This window comes from Silurus meridionalis, chromosome 5 (assembly GCF_014805685.1).
Source record: "Silurus meridionalis isolate SWU-2019-XX chromosome 5, ASM1480568v1, whole genome shotgun sequence".
In the NCBI taxonomy this organism is placed as follows: Eukaryota; Metazoa; Chordata; class Actinopteri; order Siluriformes; family Siluridae; genus Silurus; species Silurus meridionalis.
In genome coordinates, this window is record NC_060888.1 from 23260659 (window position 1) to 23282262 (window position 21604).

The 21604-nt window shown below is 37.0% G+C and overlaps 1 protein-coding gene across 7 annotated transcripts in view; it reads right to left on the reverse strand.

The window, feature by feature from the left end:
* The window catches only part of ndrg4 (NDRG family member 4), a 39670-nt gene that overhangs the window by 4280 nt on the left and 13786 nt on the right, over nucleotides 1-21604 (reverse strand). For 4 of the 7 annotated variants that reach the window (XM_046849081.1, XM_046849078.1, XM_046849082.1 and 1 more), the window contains 13 exons: nucleotides 19051-19089; nucleotides 9713-9818; nucleotides 7658-7778; nucleotides 7504-7566; nucleotides 7237-7297; nucleotides 6885-7028; nucleotides 6045-6148; nucleotides 5628-5684; nucleotides 5081-5132; nucleotides 2884-2931; nucleotides 2731-2766; nucleotides 1502-1553; nucleotides 1104-1142 (listed from right to left, as the gene is read on the reverse strand). In XM_046849081.1, coding sequence (XP_046705037.1) covers nucleotides 1104-1142; nucleotides 1502-1553; nucleotides 2731-2766; nucleotides 2884-2931; nucleotides 5081-5132; nucleotides 5628-5684; nucleotides 6045-6148; nucleotides 6885-7028; nucleotides 7237-7297; nucleotides 7504-7566; nucleotides 7658-7778; nucleotides 9713-9818; nucleotides 19051-19089 — 922 coding nt within the window. Of the gene's footprint in view, nucleotides 1-1103; nucleotides 1143-1501; nucleotides 1554-2730; nucleotides 2767-2883; nucleotides 2932-5080; nucleotides 5133-5627; nucleotides 5685-6044; nucleotides 6149-6884; nucleotides 7029-7236; nucleotides 7298-7503; nucleotides 7567-7657; nucleotides 7779-9712; nucleotides 9819-11212; nucleotides 11422-19050; nucleotides 19090-21604 lie in introns of those variants that run through there. The other 3 variants (XM_046849083.1, XM_046849079.1, XM_046849084.1) reach the window with 3 other exon arrangements.

The window sequence follows — 21604 nt, forward strand, 5'->3', positions numbered from 1 at the left end:
TTGGCGAACAGCAAATCCAGTCTCACGTTCCAATACTGTTCTTATCAGGCCCTTGTTCACTAACCACTTACTGAATACACTTATGGAAAGTGTTTCATTACAACCTCAAAATGTATTTTTTAAATTCCCAATAACAGTGTGGCTCGTTGCACAACTATTTAGCAACACTAACAATTAGCTCTTTATTAAAGAGGAAAACATATTCTGTATTATAAGTGATTCATATCATATAATTTTATCAATTAATGTTGTGTAACATCCTCATAACAGATTAGCCATCATTTACATTGTTGGAATTATTGCAATCATAAAATGAAAATCATAACATTAAAAATGATCACCTCACCTACATCAGTACCTGACTTTACTAAAACCCTTGTGGCTGAACAAATATCCACAAGCACACTTCAAACTCTAGTGGAACATCTTCCCGGAAGAGTGGAGGTTATTATAGCAACAAATGGGGACTAAATGTGCAATGGGATGTTCAAAGAGGACAGGTCTCAACGAACTTTTGTCCATATAGTGTAAGTAATTATTTTTTACTTTTATGTACTGCTGACTGGAGTCTTAATAAATTAGCATCTGTGTGATTTGTAGTATATTTTAAAAGTGAGAAAAATCTTAACAAGGGCGCATGAGGAACAGCTTTGGAACGATGCATGAGTTTCGCAGCTGAAGTGTCTGTTCTCAGGTTTCGATCTCCATAAATTTTCACCTTTCTCAGATACTCACATAATACAATGTTTTCATAAGAACATTCACAAGCTTCTTGCTAAAACACAATCACAAGCTTTCTGGTTGAGCAAGCCTCCTGCTGTATTTCAATGTTGCAATATTGTATACTGTCTATCTTGCGTGCAGTTCTGACGCTTAAACCTATTTTCACAAGCTTCTCCGTTTTTGGCCCGGAGCTGCCATTGTCGGCCATGCAGAGAGAATGATTGGACATTTGATGGTTGGTCTGCAAAATGACAACAAACCATCATAAATCACACATTCAAACAAGGACAACAACAGAAAAGAGGGATGGTAAAGACAGAGTGAAAACAAAAAGTGTTTATTTTTCAGATGGAGGAGGCAGGAGAGGAAACAGGAAATACCTGGCCCTCCACTCATCCTCCGATCCTTTATAGACGCGACTGAGAGAGGACAGGAAAACGCACACAAACACAAAAGGGAAAGGTTACAACAAAACTATGTATTCCTATGCACACAAGAAGCACCTACACATGCACGCTCTCTCTCTATCTCTCTATCTCTCTCTTTCTCACACACACACACACACACACACACACACACACAAGTACAAACAAATTTTTCACTAGCTTTACACACAAGCTGTCTACCTGATAATGATAAACAGACTGACTAAAGGCAATTCGGTTTTGTTTTTGAGATGCATTCGAATTTCTCTAATTATCTCAAATGAAATCAGCAGACAAGTATTGTTCTAATGCAAAAAAAAAAAAGATTAATTATAATTATTAATAACACTTACTGTAGCCCATTCCTTGCAGGAAGTACTTAAAGGCCTCGGTCAGTTTTCCAGGCTGAAGCAAAAACAGGGTTTTGAGCGTTAATGAACTCAACATCATGATCATTGATACATACACTCTGCACTCAATTTGTATGATTTTGCAAGATATAATTCATCAGCTAAAGTGCTTCAGCCTTTAAAGTTGCTGTTGGAATCATTGTGGCCATTTTGAAGCTGGAATCCCATTCTAGTAGAGTAGTTTGGGATCATGGCATTTTATTATTATTATTATTACTACTAATACTAATACTAATACTAATACTACTACTACACAAATATAATATTATTTAACTTTTTTAAAATTAATTTATACCTTTGATCAAGTTTGTAGGTGGGAAACTACAGGTAATAAAATTGGGAAAAACCTGTTAAATGTAATTTATTTTTTTTGCCACTAAGATAATAAAGTTTGCAGGCGGGCTACATTAGCCTCTTAACTCTGATAAACAAATACAATTTTAGTAAAAATTAACTTAAAATTCTATTTTTGCTAAAAACTGCTCCTTTAAGGGTTAGGGTTAGCATAAACTTTTAGAAATTAGATTTTTTTTCTTTAGTTAGCATCTTTTTTTTGTGCTTTCAGGATGCAATAGTTTGAATGCAATTGCTGTTTATTTTAATATTCGTCCACGTTTCTGTGTCTGACTGCTTTTGCCTGCAAGGTAACCAATTGTTAAAAACGAATCCAAACAAATGCGAATAAAAGAGACTAAATGAATTTTTTTAGGAAATGACTATACATAGCTCATGTTTAGATTTAAATCATGCATCCTTATGTGGGAAATTAAATTGGAAATTAAACTCTGTTATAAACCAACTACAGATCACTTTTAGTTTCAAAGTTTTAATTCCAAATATTTTCAGCAGAATTGAAATTTCTAATGGCTTGAGACTCCACAGGGCACAAAAAAATGCCAGAGGTACACAAGATTCTTGGGCATTTATAAACAGTGCTGATTAGGAACAAGTAGCTGAGTGGTTGCAGACCCTAGGTTTGTACTTTGTAGTTTGGATTCTGGGAAATGGAGCTCGGGTTGGTACATGGAACAAGGTGTCCTAAAGCCGTAACTTATTTTTACCTTCGTTTAAAAAAGTAGCTTGATTTCAGTGACTCAGTGGGCTGATTTAGTCCATGAAAAGAAAGCTCAATAGAAACAGCACACATTCTGATTCTGGATCAGTATTCTGACCTGTGTAATCTGAGGCAGTCCACCCGAGTCAGCCATCTGAAACGAAACACACAACCTCAGGAGTTATAGCCTCCATTGTATGCCTTTAAAATCACTAATAGATGGGAACATTATTATTTGTGGAATCTGTTGGCATTATGTTGATATGATTACCTTCAGGAAAGTGGTGTTGGTTGGGTCCAGCTTGGAGTTGCACTCAACCTGAGAATAGAAAAAAAAAGGTCTATTTTACTCCAGAAAGTCATATTTATACTGGTACAAACTTGCAGATCAACAGTGAGGGATTAAGTACTGGTCTACAGTAGTCACATTTGAAATAGATATATGACACAATGACACAGAGTTTGAACTGATTAAAAGTCTTTCTGATGTAAGACACAGTATACTATATTTTAGAGCAATGTAATATATTTAAACCAGTTAAAAACAGAACTAATAACTTCTGATAAAAAGAGAAGGCCAAAGCGATTGTATGACAAAAAGACAAATGGCACAGGGCAATTAATTTACTATTAAACACAATAATCACAACAACAAGCAACTAAGGAAGGAAAAGAAAAGAAGACCTTCCAGAGGGCAACTGACAAAACAAAGTAATAAACCATGAATCATTGTATCTACAGTTATAACTTGTGAGATAAAAAAGGAAAGAGTATATTAATAGGTCAAATACAGCCAAGGATCATTGCCGCATTAGGCTGTGTGTGCAGCTGGTGGTCTGGAAACACTTACAACTCATGCTAGCATGAATTCTGCTTCGCTATTAGGTGAAGATCTCCCAATAAGATAAAAAATAACACTCAAATAAATCTGCACATAAAAGAATGAAGAAGGAAAGTAAATGTTTTACGATCTTAATCACTGGTTTTGATCATTTTTAACATAGAAAAGAGCCCAATTTATTTATTTATTGCATTAATTGTTTTAAAATACCTGTTTTAGTGTAAATCTACAGTACATAAAGTCAACATACAGTATATATAAAGTTGAAATATCATTTTATGGATTAATTTCTTTCTTAAAGGCTTCCAATAATGAATTAAAAGTTTGACTATGTAGTGAATAGTGTGTATTGGGTCTCAGGTATGTTTGAGTTGAGACATGGGAAAAATTGCGAAAGTGATTTAGTTAGTGTAGCAGTACGTGTTTGAATTCCCTAGTTTTGAATGATTGTTGTGATTTTTGCATGTGTGTGTGTGTGTGTGTGTGTGTGTGTGTGTGTTGACCCAGTTATTTCAGTACTACATAAGTCACTCCAGCAGTAGCTGCACAGCTGTCAGTCCCTGAGGTGTTAATATGTGCAGAAGCACACAAAAACATACAAAGTTTTTAATACACACACACACACACACACACATGTTAAGAATATACAGTGCACTCACACCTCACTCTATCAATGTACTTTTGTGAGAATTCCCATAATGCACTGTGACATTTAGAGATGCTGTGTAATTTGGGATATATCCACAGGAAACAGGTGCACTTTCTTTTACAAATGAATATAATTATTGTATAATGATTTATGTACCTAGCTAGTTAAAAGTATTATTTTAAGGCTTATCTATAAGGCATACTATGCATTATTAGATTGTACACTACATAGTATATATATCAGATAAATATCAAGTGGTATTCAGCTCAAATTCTTGCTCTGTCATGTTTTTTTCTTTCTCATACACATGCAGTCCCTCCTCTTTGCTCTTAATCTCACAGTACCTCTTCCTTCATTCCTCCTTTTTGCCCTACTTTTTTTGGTCTCTTCCACTCAATGGTTTGATGTGATATGATTTGATGTGATGTAGCAGTGACCCGGGATTCATTCGTAGCTGTAAAACTTGAAATGACCATGCACGTGGTCCAGAAGACCTAAATCCTGCACCATCTGTCACAGAGAGAAAAAGACAGAGCGGGAAGGCTGGCTTGCCTCTGCTTTTCTGAAAGACTGCCAGAAAACCCACAGGGACCCGAGAAAATGTGTAGGAAAGTAAGATGTTTGGTATTGCACCCTTGTGGTATGTCCTTTATTCAAAATAGATTTCGGAAAATATTTTCCACCATAATCAGTATCTTATGACCCCACAGTGAGTTTTTATATAAAAAACAAATGGTGTCATAAAAATTAAATATATCTTGTGAGAAAAGTATTTCAGGTTAATATGCAGATTGATAAGAAAGCATATATTTGTCTCAGCCTGAAATAATTCACAAGAATCAAGACAATTTAGTGTTAGTGTTTAATTAGTGATGCACATTGGAGAAACCTTTAGCCCACACTCCATGTACCTATGAAAGCTGTGGATGAGGAGAAGAAGAGTGCAAGGAAGAAAAAAAAGAAAAGAAAAACACTCACCACGCCCTCTTCCGCTGGAGCATTATCTCCAACCACCAGCATCACGGGGCATCTAGAAGACATAACAGAGAGAGGAAAGACCAAGATTACACACAGCGCATATACAATTATTCACAAAGCTAGAAACACAGAAAAAGCAGTGGAAAGAAAGGTAAAAAAAAAAAGGAGGGAAAGTCAAAAGTGCACTATTTTCGGAATAGCTAGTGTAATTCTACAGTCGGTACGGAATGTAGGTTTTATCACTTTCTGAAAGAAAGATATCCATAAGAACTGAAGTTATTGAAAATGCAGCATGACCTTTATATTTATTTATCAATTATTTTCTCAAGTGAGGAAGTGACAAAAAAAAGAGACAATAGATGGTGTTATGTAAAGAGAGGAATAAAGAGTGAGGCAGAGAGCATGTGGATGAGAGAAAGTAAAAAAGAGAGAAAAAGTCTGCAAACACATGAAGGTGTGAGGTGGAAAGGGAATGATTAAAAAACAGAGAGAAGTACATAATAAAAAAGGCAAAGGTAAAGAATAAGAAAGATGTATAAAATCATACCTGATTGTCTTTGCATTGAGCACAGTCCCACTCCGATTCATTTCCAGATCTCTACGGCTAAATGATGGACACAGACAATTCACACCGATAAGCTGGTTCTGAATGAACAGATTCTTTTATAGTCAGTTGATGTGTTAAAATGGAAATGTCTGACCGTATTGAATATCTTAAATTAGTGACAGAACAGACTGATTCCATCCCTGATATATTACTAAAATCACCATCACACTGTGTGTTTTAAATTCAATTATTCAACATCTGAAATGTATGCAGTATTTCGGTCTTTCATGATTGTATATTAACTGACGACCGATCAACCTCTAAAATCATCACATCCAATATAATCTATTTAGAATGATGTCTAATTTTGCATCTATTTGCACATGCGTAAATCTTTCACACTCTTATGCAAATTACCCGTTGTACATGTTCCAGAAGAGCTGCAGGTTGAACTGGTTGATAGTGTTGCTGATCTGCTGCCGGTAGCTCTGCACAAGCTCACTGTTGTTCATCAGCTCCTCCTACAGATTATAGATGCAAAGTATGTGTTAAAGATCTGAAGTATCTTCTACACCTATAGCTCACTTTATCATTGCCTTGCTTGGTGATAATTCAGTCTGTCCTGTACTATTTGAAAACCACCCTAGTTGACCTTCTTTTTTTAAAGAAGGCATTGTGATTTGACTTCTTTCTTCTCCATTACTTTCTAAGATGTCTTTAATTGCAATGACGATTGCCTTAGCCAATTAAACAAGCCATCTCAAAGAGCCACTATGAAGAATCATTCAGTACTGGAGTCAGTTTTCTTCAATGTAGACTTATTTTGTCCAAATTCCTACTATTTCAGTTGGTGCTCCACTAAATCCCATTGCTTTAAGTGTTTGAATTCATGTGCCCATTTCTCTTGTTGTTACAGAACAGAGGTGCCAGATTAATGCTGCAACCAACAATTACCATAGCATTAGACCATTTGAAAACTGCAATGTCAGCCCTTTTATATTTAGCTGCATGCCAAACTGATTCATCAGCATGTACCAGGGAGAACATCACTGCCCAATCTATAAAGCTTTTAATGTAGTATTTTCTGAAAGACTTTAAAAAGTTGTCCTTTTGTCTCCTTTTCCAGGGTAATTTTGCACATATGCTCACTGACGATAACATCTTATCGAGTATTGAACAGACTCAATTAAGTCTCAATCAAGCAATCAGCATATTTAATAGCAGGTTTTCAGATTTTTTGTTTGTATATGTGTCCACCTGGCTGAAGAGGTGAGGTAGGACCATGTCAGGCAACGTGCTGGTCAAGCCAGATAGTTTGGAAGCAGCCCAGTCGATCCAACCTTTTCCATTTGGGTCGATGTTGAGCAGAACCAAACCCTCAACATGGTCTGGAAAGATCAGCTGGTGAGAGAGAACGACAGAGAGAACATGTGAGAGAAAAATATTTATTAGGTGTACCTTTTTGTTTCTATGCATGAATGTTAGTCAAAGAATTATAAACTTACATACTATTACACAACTGCTATTCTCTATGATGGGTTTAGAGAATATCAGCCAGCCGAGTAAAAGTGAGAGTAAGAAAGAAAGAGAGGGAAGGAGCGATACTCACAGCAAACTTGGCAAGGATGTATGCACCGGCTCCTACTCCAATTCCCACAATGCTCTTAAATCTGAAGATTGGTTGTAATAATAAAACAACTAAATTAGGTGATCAGTACATCTATTTAATATCTAACAATACTAATAGTGATAGTGATATGAATCTAATGATGCTCTAATACTGTATTATTATCACTAGCCACTCTCACACACGTTAAGCCATAGTTATCTGAACATACTCATTTGTTCAAAATCAAGTTATTTAAACTATACTTACCCAAAGTGCTGAACCACGCTTGGCAGCATACCTGCCAGCTGGTCCATGGTGGGGTACTGATACCTTCAGACAGATGTGCAAAGAAATCAGAATGAATGCAATCATATATATGTGTGTGTGATCATATATGTGTTATATTCATATAGATGTTTACCCTGCTGGCATCTGAGGGGCTCCGACTTGTTGCCCAGGAGCATCGATATGGCAAACCACAAAATGTTTAGTGATCTCCTGCATGTCCTCATTATGAAATAGAGTATTGAAGCACAGCTTATCTGTGAGAGAGAAATAGAGAAAGAAAGAGAGATTTGAGGCAGATATAGAAAGAGTGGCTTTAGCTGTTCTTTATTTGATCTTTGCAGAAATGTGCGTATGCTTATATAAGTGTCCAGTCTATTGATATGAAGTACAGTGCTGAGGTTTAAAGAAGCCCTGAGCTGAAAAATTATATATATATTATATATATATAATTTTTCTTTGGTTCGTTTAAAAAAATAATTATTCAAATATTTTTCAGCAAAAGAAAATCTCTATTTCCTAATTGAATATTTATACAATATTGAAAAAATTTTAAATTTATGTTGCTTTATAATGGTAAAGCTACAAAGATGTTCTTCCTAGGTGATCAAAAGGTAAAACATAATAAACAATATAATATTTGATCCTTTTAATAATTAAAAATATTATTCTTTCAGATGAAATTCAGTGAGCCAACAGTAATCAGAACCTGAACAGAACCGTAACCACTGTTCTAGCACACTAACACAGTTTATTCGTGTAACACACAGCAAATAGTATTTAATGGGAAAAGAAATGAGACTTTCATCGAGACTAACAAATCTCTTTATCTGGGACGCATGCTGACTGAGGGATGAATAGTCATAAAATCAGAGCATGAGTCATCTTTCTGCCCTGCTTCTTGACCTATTTCTCGCTTTATCTCATTCCTCATATTGACCTTTCTGTCTCTTTCTCATTGTCTGAGTCTCGTCTTGCTTCAGGGTTTACTGCGCATACTAATGAGCAAGCAAGGTCAGATGGATGGAAAGAAGAAGGAAGAGAGAAAGGTACACGGGGTAGAGGCAGTAAATAAACACAAACTCACGGTTTCTCTGCCGCACATTTGCTAGGCAACAGGAAAATATGGACACTGACCTTAAGCTTGCTACTGATGTATGGTGTATTGACTGTGGAAACATGTCACTAAACACACTAAAATTGTACAAATGGGAAATGTTATCTCTGTGATTATAGTTCTGGTTTACTGGTCAGAAAATCATGGGTTTCAGCCTTAATTTCATCAAGCTGCCACTCTTGGGCCCTTGAGCAAGGCCCTTAACCCACTGTGTTCCAGGGGTGTTGTATCATCTCTGACCCCAGCTTTTTAACATAACTGGGATATTCAAAGAAAGTTTGAATGTGACAAGCTAAAAGGACCCATTCCTTTACAAGCTCATTCAATCATAGTGTGTCTATAACATATTTGAAGCATCTATTTATTAGTAATGGGTAGGATGGGCAGAATTTTTTGAAGGCATAAACTAAACGATTATGAAAAGCAGGGATATGAATGTGTGTAAATTCTGCAATATCACTCCCTATTTCCCCCCCGGCCACCCCTCCCCCCACGTCTCTTTGTAAATGAATGGAAGCAGGAAATAGATTTTCTTAGACAGATGGATGCTACTGAGGCATTTAGTTTCACAGCTGACGGTCTTTTGTCAGGGGCCCCACCCCGAACACAGAAAGAGAAAAAGACAGAGAGAGAAAGAGAAGAAGAGTGAGAAGAATGTGTGACCTTCTCTCAAAACACCATGGTTATAAATTAAGTGTAACAATACGTGTTTGTCCTGATTTTTAACACTGTGGAGGTTTAAATAAAAGGTCTGTCAGCACACCTTGAAAATTAGGTTAATCTATTCCGAACAATAATTTTAAGTGATGTGTTTATATATTTTACCTTTTTGAATAGATGGATGGATGGATGGATGGATGGATGGATGGATGGATGGATGGATGGATGGATGGATGGATATAGACATACAATAGAATAATGTAAGGTGGCAAGTGGACTCTATGAGATAAGTGTATGATGTATTGTATTGGCCAACTGTTTCTCATTAAGCATAAAAATCTGATCATTTGGATTTTCTTTTTCATGAATGAACAATTTATTTATTTTAATAATTCGTTTATTCACAGTACTTACGATTGAGTCCAACATCATGGTATGTGAGTATAGCAGGCTTGTTGCCCTTTGGAGCCCCTCGGATCACCACATGCAGCATCCCATAGGGAGTCTCAATGTCATGTTCCTAACACACACACACACAAATATGTATATAGACACAATTGTACAACAAATCTAAACACTTTCTGTTTATTTTGAGAGTTTATCAGGAATCAATGTATAAATATATTCTATTATAAAAACAGCTGAAGATACCTGGGATTAGACACAATGACATTGTATTATTAAAAAAGTTAATAAATTTGTCCTATTTTATATATATATATATATATATATATATAAAATAGGACAAAGTGGTCAAAATCTGTTTAAATCTATAAATCAGTCAGGTATTTAGAGAATAACCAAGCTGGACAAATTTAATGATTATTATTATTATTATTATTATTATTATTATTATTATTATTATTATTGTCGTTATAAAATATAGTTGTAATAGTAGTAGAAATTAGCTGAAAATATGCAGAATAATTATTATAGTTAAACAACCATGGTATTGAATACCATACAATAAAATGTTGTTCATTAGTACTGAATGACAGTAAAGGTCCTCCAGGTCAACGTCTTTACTCAATTTTTTTTCCTCCAAATCCCTGAAACCAATTGTTATTTGCGGCTCAAGGTCAAAGATTTGTGTTTAAAAATACATCCGTAAATTGCTTATTTATCAAATATACACCCATTTAAACACAATGACACATTGTCTTTGTGAAAATTTATTGAATAAATCTAAACATAAACAGCCATGCACCCTCTGCCTGCTGAACACTCCCTGACGCATACCATCGGCTGATGCATTTGTGATTTGTGTGCGTGTGCGTGTGCGTGTATGTGTGTGTGTCTTGTGGGAATGCACACCAATGACTCTGCACCTGCACTGCCATACACAGATGTCTTAGCACAGATTTCATCCCCCGATAAATTCACTTATGACACACATGCGTCTAACATAGTGGTGTGTATGATATTGAAAATTTAATGATGGATAATCCTTTTTTTTTTTCAGCTGTATCGTATAAAGTAACAGCAGCATGCTGTAGTGAAATGCAGTCATTATAATACTTTATTACTTATTAATACCACCATCGCAATTTTCATATACTACAGTATTATATATTGCATCATTTATACATACAATATGCATTGCTGTAGGTTTATGCATTGCTGTGTTCTATGATTTTTTAAACATATTTATATACTGCTGTATAATTAGATATAGTATTGTATATTAAATGTGTAATTTTCTCTAAAACTATTTATCCATGACCCATCAATCAAAATGCAGAAATATGCAAAATAATTTTTCTTCAATTCGTTTTAATGCTGAACCCCTACACACACATCGGCATGCAAAGGAACACAATAGCACATGCTCAAATCCTTAAATAAACAATAAGGCCACATATTCAAACACAGACATCCATCATTCCCTCACGCAATCAGTCCAAGAGCACTCACCCCATCCCAACACTCAGGCATGGCTAAAGAGGAGGATGAGGATGCAAAAGAGGAAGGCTGAGAAGAGGACTCAGAAATAGATGAGTCAGCAGCCGGTGGCCCTTTTCTTTCAGGCGGATAAGGGTCCAGACAACAAGAGGATGCAGAGATGTTTCTGTTGCTACGGTGCTTTACTCTTTCTCTCCTCTCCTCATTCTGCACTTGTCTTCCTCTGCCCCGCCTTTACAGTACAACTCGGCCTTCTATTCGCCGCTGGTGGGATATGATTGGCTGGTTTTTCTGTCACTTTTACAAAGCCTGTTGTCATCCTACATTTTCTCCTCTGCAGCATTTCTGGGTCATGGATGGTGAACGTGGTCCTATCCAAATTCACCATCCCCCCCTTTCCTCAAGCTCTCCCCACCCCTTTACTGCCTGACTCCCTTCAGATCTGGTGCAATCTGGTCTCGAGCACTTCACATATGACCACAACAGCAGTAGTAATATATACAGCAGCCATAACAGTGGTAATAAATAACAGTACAAAAATACATCAGTATTAAATAAATAACGTATTTATATTTACTTGTTTGGTGGACACGTTCAATGCAAGACAACAAAGGGAAGGATCTTTTGTTCTTGTTATTCCCAGTAATAGAGGCCTTGTGTCTGTGGCTGTCATTCCCAGTAAAGGAGGTGTGGCCACTGTGTCTATCAGTCTCTGGTAAGGAGGTGGGGCTGCTGTATCTCTTAGTCCCAGTGAAGAAAGTTTGGCCTATGTGTCTGTCAGTTCCATTAAAGAAGGTGTGGCCTTTGTATCTGTTGGTCCAAGGCTTTAAACCAACATTTCATCAAGTCATCATCAATCTGTCTAACAAGGAAACTGAAAAATTCTCATATTCAATGATTATCTTTCACATTTGCTTTGCCTATGCTTCCTTGTTTGTTGGTGGCCAGCCATTAATACAAATCTGGTTCATGATTAGTTATATATTTTACATTATAGTATGCAATATTTCCTTTGTACAGTAAATGGTATGCACATTAACAAGTTGGAGTGACACATATCTGATTTTCTGGTTTAAAATAATACACGGCCTGTCACAGGTAACAACTGTACCCACAAAGGTCTGATTTGTTAAAAGAAGCTCTCAAAATTCTCAACATTAGTGTGCTACATTGGTATTGCAGGTTGCACATATTCTCAATAAGCAGATCCAGTAGCTCATCTGAGGCTGAGATTAATAATTAGCCTAATAATTCATGTGTGTTCAGGGTTGCTGGAATGTGGCAAAACATTTCATACATAAAAAAATATATATATATTTTACATAATAAAAATATTAACACAACATTAAAAAAAAACTATGCAAATTTTGGAAATAATATTATGTCATGTTTTTGTTTTCTTCCGCTAATAACATTTATACAGTATAATAATTAATATATGATTATTTTGTATACTGTTCGGACATATTAGACATGAACTATGAAATCTATCTATCTCTATGACATTCTTTGATTTCTTTAACTCATCCTAAGAGCATACAAGTATATGTGCATTCAGCTGTAGCTAACACCTTGTATGTGTTATCTCTACATCAATGACGGACTGAGCTTGTTTTTCTGTTTTTCAATATGCTGTTTGCTGAATGTCTCTAAAACAGTTGTTCACTTTTTTACCAAAAACATATTTCTTATTTTTTGCAAATTTCTTTCCTTCTCTCAAGCTGTCTGTAAGGTGAAAGGGGAAAAAGGAAGACCCAGGGGAGACAGACCCAGAAAAAGAGAATCATGTAAACGTCTACCCAAAGTAAACAGATTGGTTGCGTAGAGACTGATCAGTGTGAGTTTAAATTGTTTAAATTGACTCTAATATTAGGACAGTAGTAACACATCGATTACGGTTTTGGGTTATTGTCATTGTTGTCTGTCAGAATGAGAATTCTAGCACCACCAAGCCACCTCATATCCCTCACGTTGTGTCTGGCTCATCTGTAGAAGAAGACTTGTCTTAATCTGTAGAAGAAGACTTCTTGTCCCACCCCCCTTGCTGTCAGAAGTCTTGCGCAGCAATCGGCAAGAACTCAGATGAGCAGAGAGAAAGTGGAAAAAAGTCACAACTTGACGCAGACCTCGCATCTTACCGTGCACTCCTGACCAAATTATCTTCGGACATGACTTCTGCCAAGACTGCCTTCTACAAGGAAAAGCTCAAGGCCTCTGCACAAGATTCTCTTCACTACTCAACCCCCCTGCCCCTCCTGCTCCATCCTCCCTGACTGCTGATGACTTTGCCTCCTTCTATGAAAAGAAGATTAAGGAAATCTGCTAGGCCTTCACTTCCAGACTACACTACACAGCCAGGAATCATTAATTGTCAAGCTTCTCAACCTTAACAGAAGATGAGGTACTGCAAGTCATCCAATCTTTCAATCCCACCACCTGCCCTCTGAATCCAATCCCTTAAACCACGCTTCAGACCATCTCACAAGACCTACTGCCGTTCATCTCCACGATCATCAATGGGTCCTTAATATCTGGCCATGTGCCAACTATCGACAAGCAAGCAGGGGCTATTATCATCTTGAAGAAACCTGCTCTGGGTTCATCGGACATCAACAACTACAGACCAGTATCACTTCTCTCCTTTCTTTCTAAATCTTTGGAGCGCACTATTTTTAACCAACTGTCTGTCTATCTATAACTGAACAACCACCATGATCCAAACCAGTCTGGCTTCAAAGCAGCACATTCTACAGAGATGGTCCTTTTGGCTGTCACTGAGAAACTACATGCTGCTCGATCAGCCAAGCTGCTATCTGTACTCATCATCCTTGATCTTTCAGCAGCATTCGACAAAGTCAACCACAAGACTTTCTTGTCTAAACTTAGGAGCCTTGGTATCCGTGAAGCAGCATGGGAATGGTTTGCTTCCTACCTGGAAGGTCGCTCATACCAGGTAACATGGAGGGGGTCCACATCTGCCTCACGCAGACTCTCCACTGGTGTCCCACAAGGCTCGGTACTTGGTCCCCTCCCTTTCTCCCTCTATACCCACTCTATTGGTGAAGTCATATCTCATAGTGTTTTTTTTACCGCTGCTATGCAGATGACACTCAACTTATCTTTACTTAAACTGCCTCAGATAGCACAGCTTCCAGATTTTGGCATTGTTGATGGCCATATCTTTATGGATGAATGCTTATCCATTAAAACTTAACCCCAGCAAAAGAGAACTGCTGGTCATCCCAGGTGATTAATCTCCAGGTCAAGATCTCTGAATAACTCTTCATGACTCTCTTGTCTCCCTTTCAGCCACTGCTCGCAACCTTGGGGTAGCTATGAACAATCAACTGTCCTTCTCCTCACATATTGCTAATGTGGCTGATTCTTGTTGATTTCTTCTCTACAACATCTGAAGGATTTGACCATTTCTGATGATCCAAACGCAGCTGCACGACTTGTGACCCAATTTCTTCCACACCACGCCACTGCTGCGCTTCCTTCACTGGCTTCCAGTAGCTCCACGTATCAGATTTAAAACACTGATGCTTGCCTACAAGGCCAAAAATGGACCAGCACCATCTTACCTCGGAGACCTCATCAAACCTTGCACTGCACCACGCTGTCTGATACCTTCCAGCACTTCTCAACTGGTACCACCTTCTCTCAGGCTGAGAGGTAAGTATACTTCAAGGCACTTCTCTGTTCTGGCACCAAGATAGTGGAATGAACTTCCCCTAGATGTCCGAACAGCAGAGTTCCTGGCTTTCTTCAAGCGACAGGTGAAGGCTTACCTCTTTCTGAAACACTTAAACTAGCATTTTCCAAGTTTGCTTTGTGAAAAAAAAAAAAAAAAGAAAATATTCAATTGTAGGCTGATTTATCTTAAGTTTGGAATCTAGTGTACCAGTGTAGATTTATTCATTGCTAGAGAGTCAAAGCACTTTTGTACGTCACTCTGGACAAGGGGTCTGCCTTAAATGACACAAATGTAAATGTACAGTAAATGTAAATCTGTAACCCACTTTGGATAAAAGTGTTAGTTGACTGCAATTACTTTAGTGGAAAATGTATTTAGCTTGCTCCCAGAATGTGCTATAATGTCTATAGTCTATATAGTAGGTTCACGTTGCTGTTTAGTAGACCTTATATAGTAGTCCACTCAACTGCAACTGCTCTTGCTCCAAACATGCATCACATTTTAAAATAAGATAGATACCCTTTTTTTTTTCTTTTTTCAATCTCTTACATTTTATGATTGGTTGTGACCATAAAACATGTATCCTTTGTGCTAAGGCTGAACTGCAACCTCTGGACTTACGGTGAAGCTCACACTGGTACTGCTTTATTAATATGTATCTGTATAATTTCTACAGAACATTACAGCCGTGGCTCAAAAGGACCTTATTCGACTTGGTATTCAGCTTCAGCTAGGACATTTTTTTTCTAATTTTAATGCTTGAACAATGTGGAACAACTTACAAAACACTTAAAACTAACTGTGCTCCCTTCACTGGTTCAACTGATGGTAAATATAAATAGCATCGAGTTAAGGTGGAATAGAGGATGTGTCAGGGGACAGCCTGCCACGCCATTCCCCAGCTCCACACACACACGTAGTCTGTCCCCATCATACTAAGTATCGGCACCTGCGGCTCATTATCTGCCGCCCTACATAAACCCCTCTCATTCTCTCACTCACCGTCAGTTCTACTACTTCACGTATAGGAACATTGCGACCCAGCTACACACCATCCACCTTCCCGTGGATGCCCTACACGATCTCTAATTCCTCAGAGACCGCTCGGTTCTTCCTCTCCGAAGAACCGTTTCGTTCAGTCATTTGCATTTTGGTTGTTTTCTTTTCTGTTGCATCCTACCTCAGTAAAAACCCTTTTTTGCTACCCTGGTGTTTTTGCTTCAGTTACTTCGCAACCGTGACAGGATGCTTCTGCAATATTTGGTTTTATTACTAGGTATTATGTTTTCTGTTCAACTGATTTATAAAATCTTTACATTTTGTTCTCCTTTTTAACCTGTTATTGTTGTATTTTAACAATAAAAATATTACATTTAATATAAAAATATATTTTAACAATATAAAAATGATGCCTTCTTGGCCAGTTCACATGGTAAACTGGTATTTTATGAATAAGATATGAATGCAGTTACTAAATAAATAAATATCGTAATCACTTCAGTGTTCTTGTTCCATAACAAACTAGATTTGTAGATGTACAGTGCCCTAGTGTTCAATTTTCATTGGATTGCATTGAAGAGAAAAACAAATAAAAAAACACTGACAGTCATGGGTTGCCTCCACAGAGTCCAGATCTGAATAATTTAGCAGATCATCTGGACAGAGAAAGAAATTAAATACCACCCAAAACTAAAGAATACCCCTAGGAAGTGCTGAAAGCAGCCAATTCAGTGAACCTCAGGACAGTCTCAGCAAAAGAGTTCAAGACATGCTTAGTTTTAAGCAGGTGTCAAAAAATGCTGTAAAGTGAAAATGCTTCAAATAATACAAATGTAAATCATTTATTTTTTTTATCATTCAACAAAATGGAAAGTAAATAAATAGAAGGGAAATCAAATCACTATTTGGTGTGACCACACTTTGGCTTTAAGATTCTTACTTTTGCACACTTTGTACACTGCACAAGGTCAGAGGATCAGAGTCAGGTGCATAATTAACCACTTATACCAAGCAGGTGCTAATGATCAATTTCATGCATAGGTTGAAACACAGTCATTAACTGAACACAAACAGCTGTGTAGGAGGCTTCAAAATGGGTAAGGAACAGTCAAACTCTGCTACTAAGGTGAAGTTTGTCACAGGGAATATAAAATGGCAAGGCTGAGCACAGCAACAAGATACAAGGTATGTATTCAGCATCAGCAATGTCTCTCCCAGACAAAGATTTCAAAGCAGACAGGGCTTTCATTATGTGCTGTTCAAGCTATTTTATAAAAGAACAAAGAAACAGGAAATTGTGAGGACTGTAGACCCAGTGTTCGGCCAAGGAAATTTAATTAAGGGGATGAGAGACACATCATGCTTACTTCCCTTCAACATCAGAAGAGGTCCCTCAGTGCCATTAGCAAAGAACTGATGGAAACCAGTAGGACCCAGGTATACCCATTTACTGTCTGAAGAAGTCTGGCTAGAAGTGGTCTTCACGGAAGAATTGCAGCCAAAAAGCGATACCTCCGACATGGAAACATGGCTATGCGACTCAACTATGTAGAAAAACATAGAAACTTGGGTGGAGAATAATGGCAGCAGGTGCTTTGGTCTGATGAGTCAAAATCTAAAATATCTTCCTGTACCAGGAGGCAAGTTGTTTGCCGCAGGGCTGAAGAGAATTACAGTAATTAGTGTCTGAATGTAAGAGTGAAGCATGGTGGAGGTTTCTTGCAAGTTTGGGGCTGCATTTCTGCAAATGAAACTGAAGGTTTGGTCAGGATTAATGGCATCCTCAATGTTAAGAAATACAGGCAGATACTTATCCATCATTCAAAACCCAAATGTATTCTGCAACAAAAAAATAACCCCAAACATACAGTCAATGTCGTTAAGAATTATCTTCAGTCTTGTAAGTAATAGTTTTGGCCCCAACAGTGTCCTGACCTTAACGTCTTTGAGTCTGTCTGGGATTGCATAAAAAGAAAGGATTTAAGGCAGCCTACTTCCACAGAAGATCTGTTTGGAACAACCTACTTGCCGAGTTCCTTCTAAAACTGTTACAGTGTAAGTCTGTAGAAGAATCAATGACTTTTGCAGGCCAAGGGTAGCCACAACAAATATGGATTTGATCTGGATTTCTCTTCTGTTCATTTACTTTCCATTTTTTTTTAAATAAACAATAAACAATTAAGATATATATAGGAATAAATAATAAAAAAAATAAAAATTATATACATATATATATATATATATATATATATATATATATATATATATATATATATATATATATATATATAATTTTTTTTTTTTTATTATTATTTATTAATTTTTTAAAATGCATTCTTATACACTTAATTTATGTTGGTGTTTTACCTGCCAGAGAACATAATTTTTAAACATCAAATTCTTCAACCACTAGAAGGCTCTCTAAACCTGTTTATCACTCAGTTCTGTAGAGATCATTGTAGTCCTTCCTTGGATGATGAGATTTTCCATGTCATTCATTTTTCCTATTCCTCTTTAGACTACATTTGAAATAAAATCATAATACATTCTCAGAAAGCCTGAATGTGAACAGTTTTAGGGCATGTACATGTAGCATGAGGTCATTATGTAGATACACTATAAATAAAGCATTACCTTATGTCCTTCAGTCTCTTATGATGTATACTACACTGCACTTCAAATACAGTATCACTGTCATCCTGAAAGCTTGATATCTGATCATACGGTGCATGTACAGTATAAGGATCAAATAGCAAGACAAATTGACCTTGTCTTTACAGTCATGCTAGTCACAGTGATTCAGCTATACACAAATCCCTATTAGTCTTCCTTTATGCTTTATTTCTCATACACAAATCATAAGAGAGCAAAACTACTCTATTTATACATACATAATTAATACATCTGAGCTCTTACTTCTAGGAGCATTGGATCAATAGCTCTGGGCACAAAACTTTGGGCCTCCATTTATAGTCTTAGACCACATTAAAGTGTTTGCACAGTCACCATTCTTGCACACTCCACTTGCATCCTCCATTTTGCTTTCCTGAATTTGGTGCCCTTGGTTTATTACTGGATACCTATCTTTATAAATATTGCTGCTACTTGGGGTTTAGGAATTACATTGCAACCTGATAGAAAATATTTTCAGTACCTTCCAGTCTCCAACAGGTGTGAAGCTCTCACAGTTCTCCTGCAACACATGAACATAAATGCAGTCAGGACCGCTGGAATAACTACGCAAAAGTACAAAAACACAATTAGCATAACTGGAGCTGCTTGAAAGAGCACTAACTGGACGGCTATAAATCACTGTGAAATATTTTCTACATGGAGGGAAATGCTCGTCCTTTCCAGTTGCTCTCAGATGCACAGGACTGTTTTCATCACTTGAATACGCTGTAATACAGATGACTAAAAGGCTAAAGAGAAACAGAATGAAAACAGGAACCGGCTAGCATTTAGACAGAACATGATAACCGGTTCTTGTTTGTTTTCATTCTTCAACTGGATCATGGATCAATTCCTGCACAACAGTTTAGAGAAGCAGAGAGGTTAGTGTGTGTGAGGGGACGTCCTAAAACAACACACAGCAAGAATTACACAAGTGAAAAGGGTTAGCTTAGGTGTAGACATCAAAGTATGCACAGTGCTGTATTCAGAGCTGAGCTGAGCTGAGCGTGTTGCAAGAACGTATATGGTAATTGTGCACATGCAGTACTCAGGCCTCTGGCTAACAAGAAGGTGTGGTCAGTCCTCAACCTGGAGTTAAGCATGTATGTTTCTTGCATGAAATCAGCTTAAGTGAGGAGCAATTTAATTTTAATTCTACTGTTTGAAAATAGCTTCGTTCTATACATTAAAAATAGAACTATTGAATGCCTTTCAAGGCTACTAATAAATGTGTTAATATGCATACATGACATTAATATTTAATTATTAATGTTGTTTTGTTCAAATTTACAGCATTTTTCTTCTGCAAAAACAACAGCAGAGGACACACTGCTTATCCCGAGCATCTTCTATTGTTAGATAGACCAAATTGGCAGTAACTTATGTAATAAATACTGTTGCTGCAACAGGATATATTTGCGAAATACTGGACTACAAGACTATTAGATTTTCACTATATTGACAAAAGTTGGTGGACACCTGACCATAAGAGTTTTGGAAATCCCATTTGACATTTAGTCCCCATCTGGTGCTATAATAATGCTACCACATCCAAAGATATCCCATACAATTGTGTGCCTCCATCTTTGTGTGAACAGTTTGGAGAAAACCACACATAACTAGAAAAGTCTGGTGTTCCAATACTTTTGTATCTAACTGTTTTTTTTTGTTTTTTTTTTAACAATTTCCTTCATTTTAAATTGGGTCTTGTTTTTCAGTCTGCATTTTCTATCTCTAATAGTAAATGTTTAAGGTGTAACTTAAGGGTCAACATAAGCGGAATACATTTTCAAAGTGTTTTCTCCCCATATAAATAGCGACATGTACTTCGGTTGTCCACTCTGAATATGGCCAACTGTGTCTGAGCAGATTCTTGAAAGGGTTCAAAAGCGAAAGATTTTGTTATTTGAAACAGCAAAGATGCTGAAAATATAATACACGTTGATTGAAGTTGATTAAGAAAAAAGAAAACTGTACAAGAACATGGCTCAGCATGCATATCGTTTAAAACTCCACATAATGATATGCATGGTATTATTTATCATTGAAAATGATAAATAATAGATTAAACACGTATGCAAGTGGAGTGTTGGAGGAAAGGGTCACCCGTCCACCCGTCTTGAATCAGTAGTCAGAAGTCTATTGGATTCATGCTATATCCCCAGGGCCGGGTATATTCTTTCAGGCTGCATTGAAAATGGCGCATTTTAGCATTGGGTTAAAAAAAATTATAATTCCTTCAAAGTTTCCTGTGAAACAGGTGGCCCTGGGAACATAGATACTTTCCCTGCTGAACGATTAAGAGAGATGTGTTAGTAAAATATTAGTAATAGTACCACAACAACTAGTGCAAGATTATATAGCAAGCTCTGCAAAAAAAATATAAACTTACCATCCCTGGTTTTAACATCATTTTGGATACATTGTGTAAGTTAGAAGAGTAAGCTAATCTGGCTTGTGAGGGATAGAGAGACAAACAAGAGCTTGCAGTTGCATTCAGACTAGCGGGTTTCAGGGATTCACCAAAATAAAGCCTGGGAATGTGGTTATGTGATTATGGGATTCTTTCGGCCTGTGGTTAAACATGATGCAGATTAAATGCCGCCACTGACAAAACACTTAGTACAAGCCACAACACTGAGCGTGAACAAATCCAATGACACACAGAGTGATCAGTCATCTGCAAAAGCGTGAGCTTACTGACACACTAATGTGAGTCGAACGCCTCGTTCCAATAGTGTTTTAACACGCCCTCGTCGACTTCCCTTCATGACTGAGAAGTGTTTGCTACATACTGTAGATGAGCGTCCAGCTGCAGCTAGGAGACCAGACCAGTGGTTTTCAATTATATTTGGTATCGATATTAAGTTCAGCTCAAGTCATACTCTCAGAAGCTCTTTAATATTTTATCTCATTTCATTCTACTTTCTACTTTTCACTATAATTGTAAAACATGACCTTTTTCTTGGCATCAGACAAGAGATTTAAGGAGATGATCTAAATCTAAATATTAGCAAATGGGACAGTGAGAATGA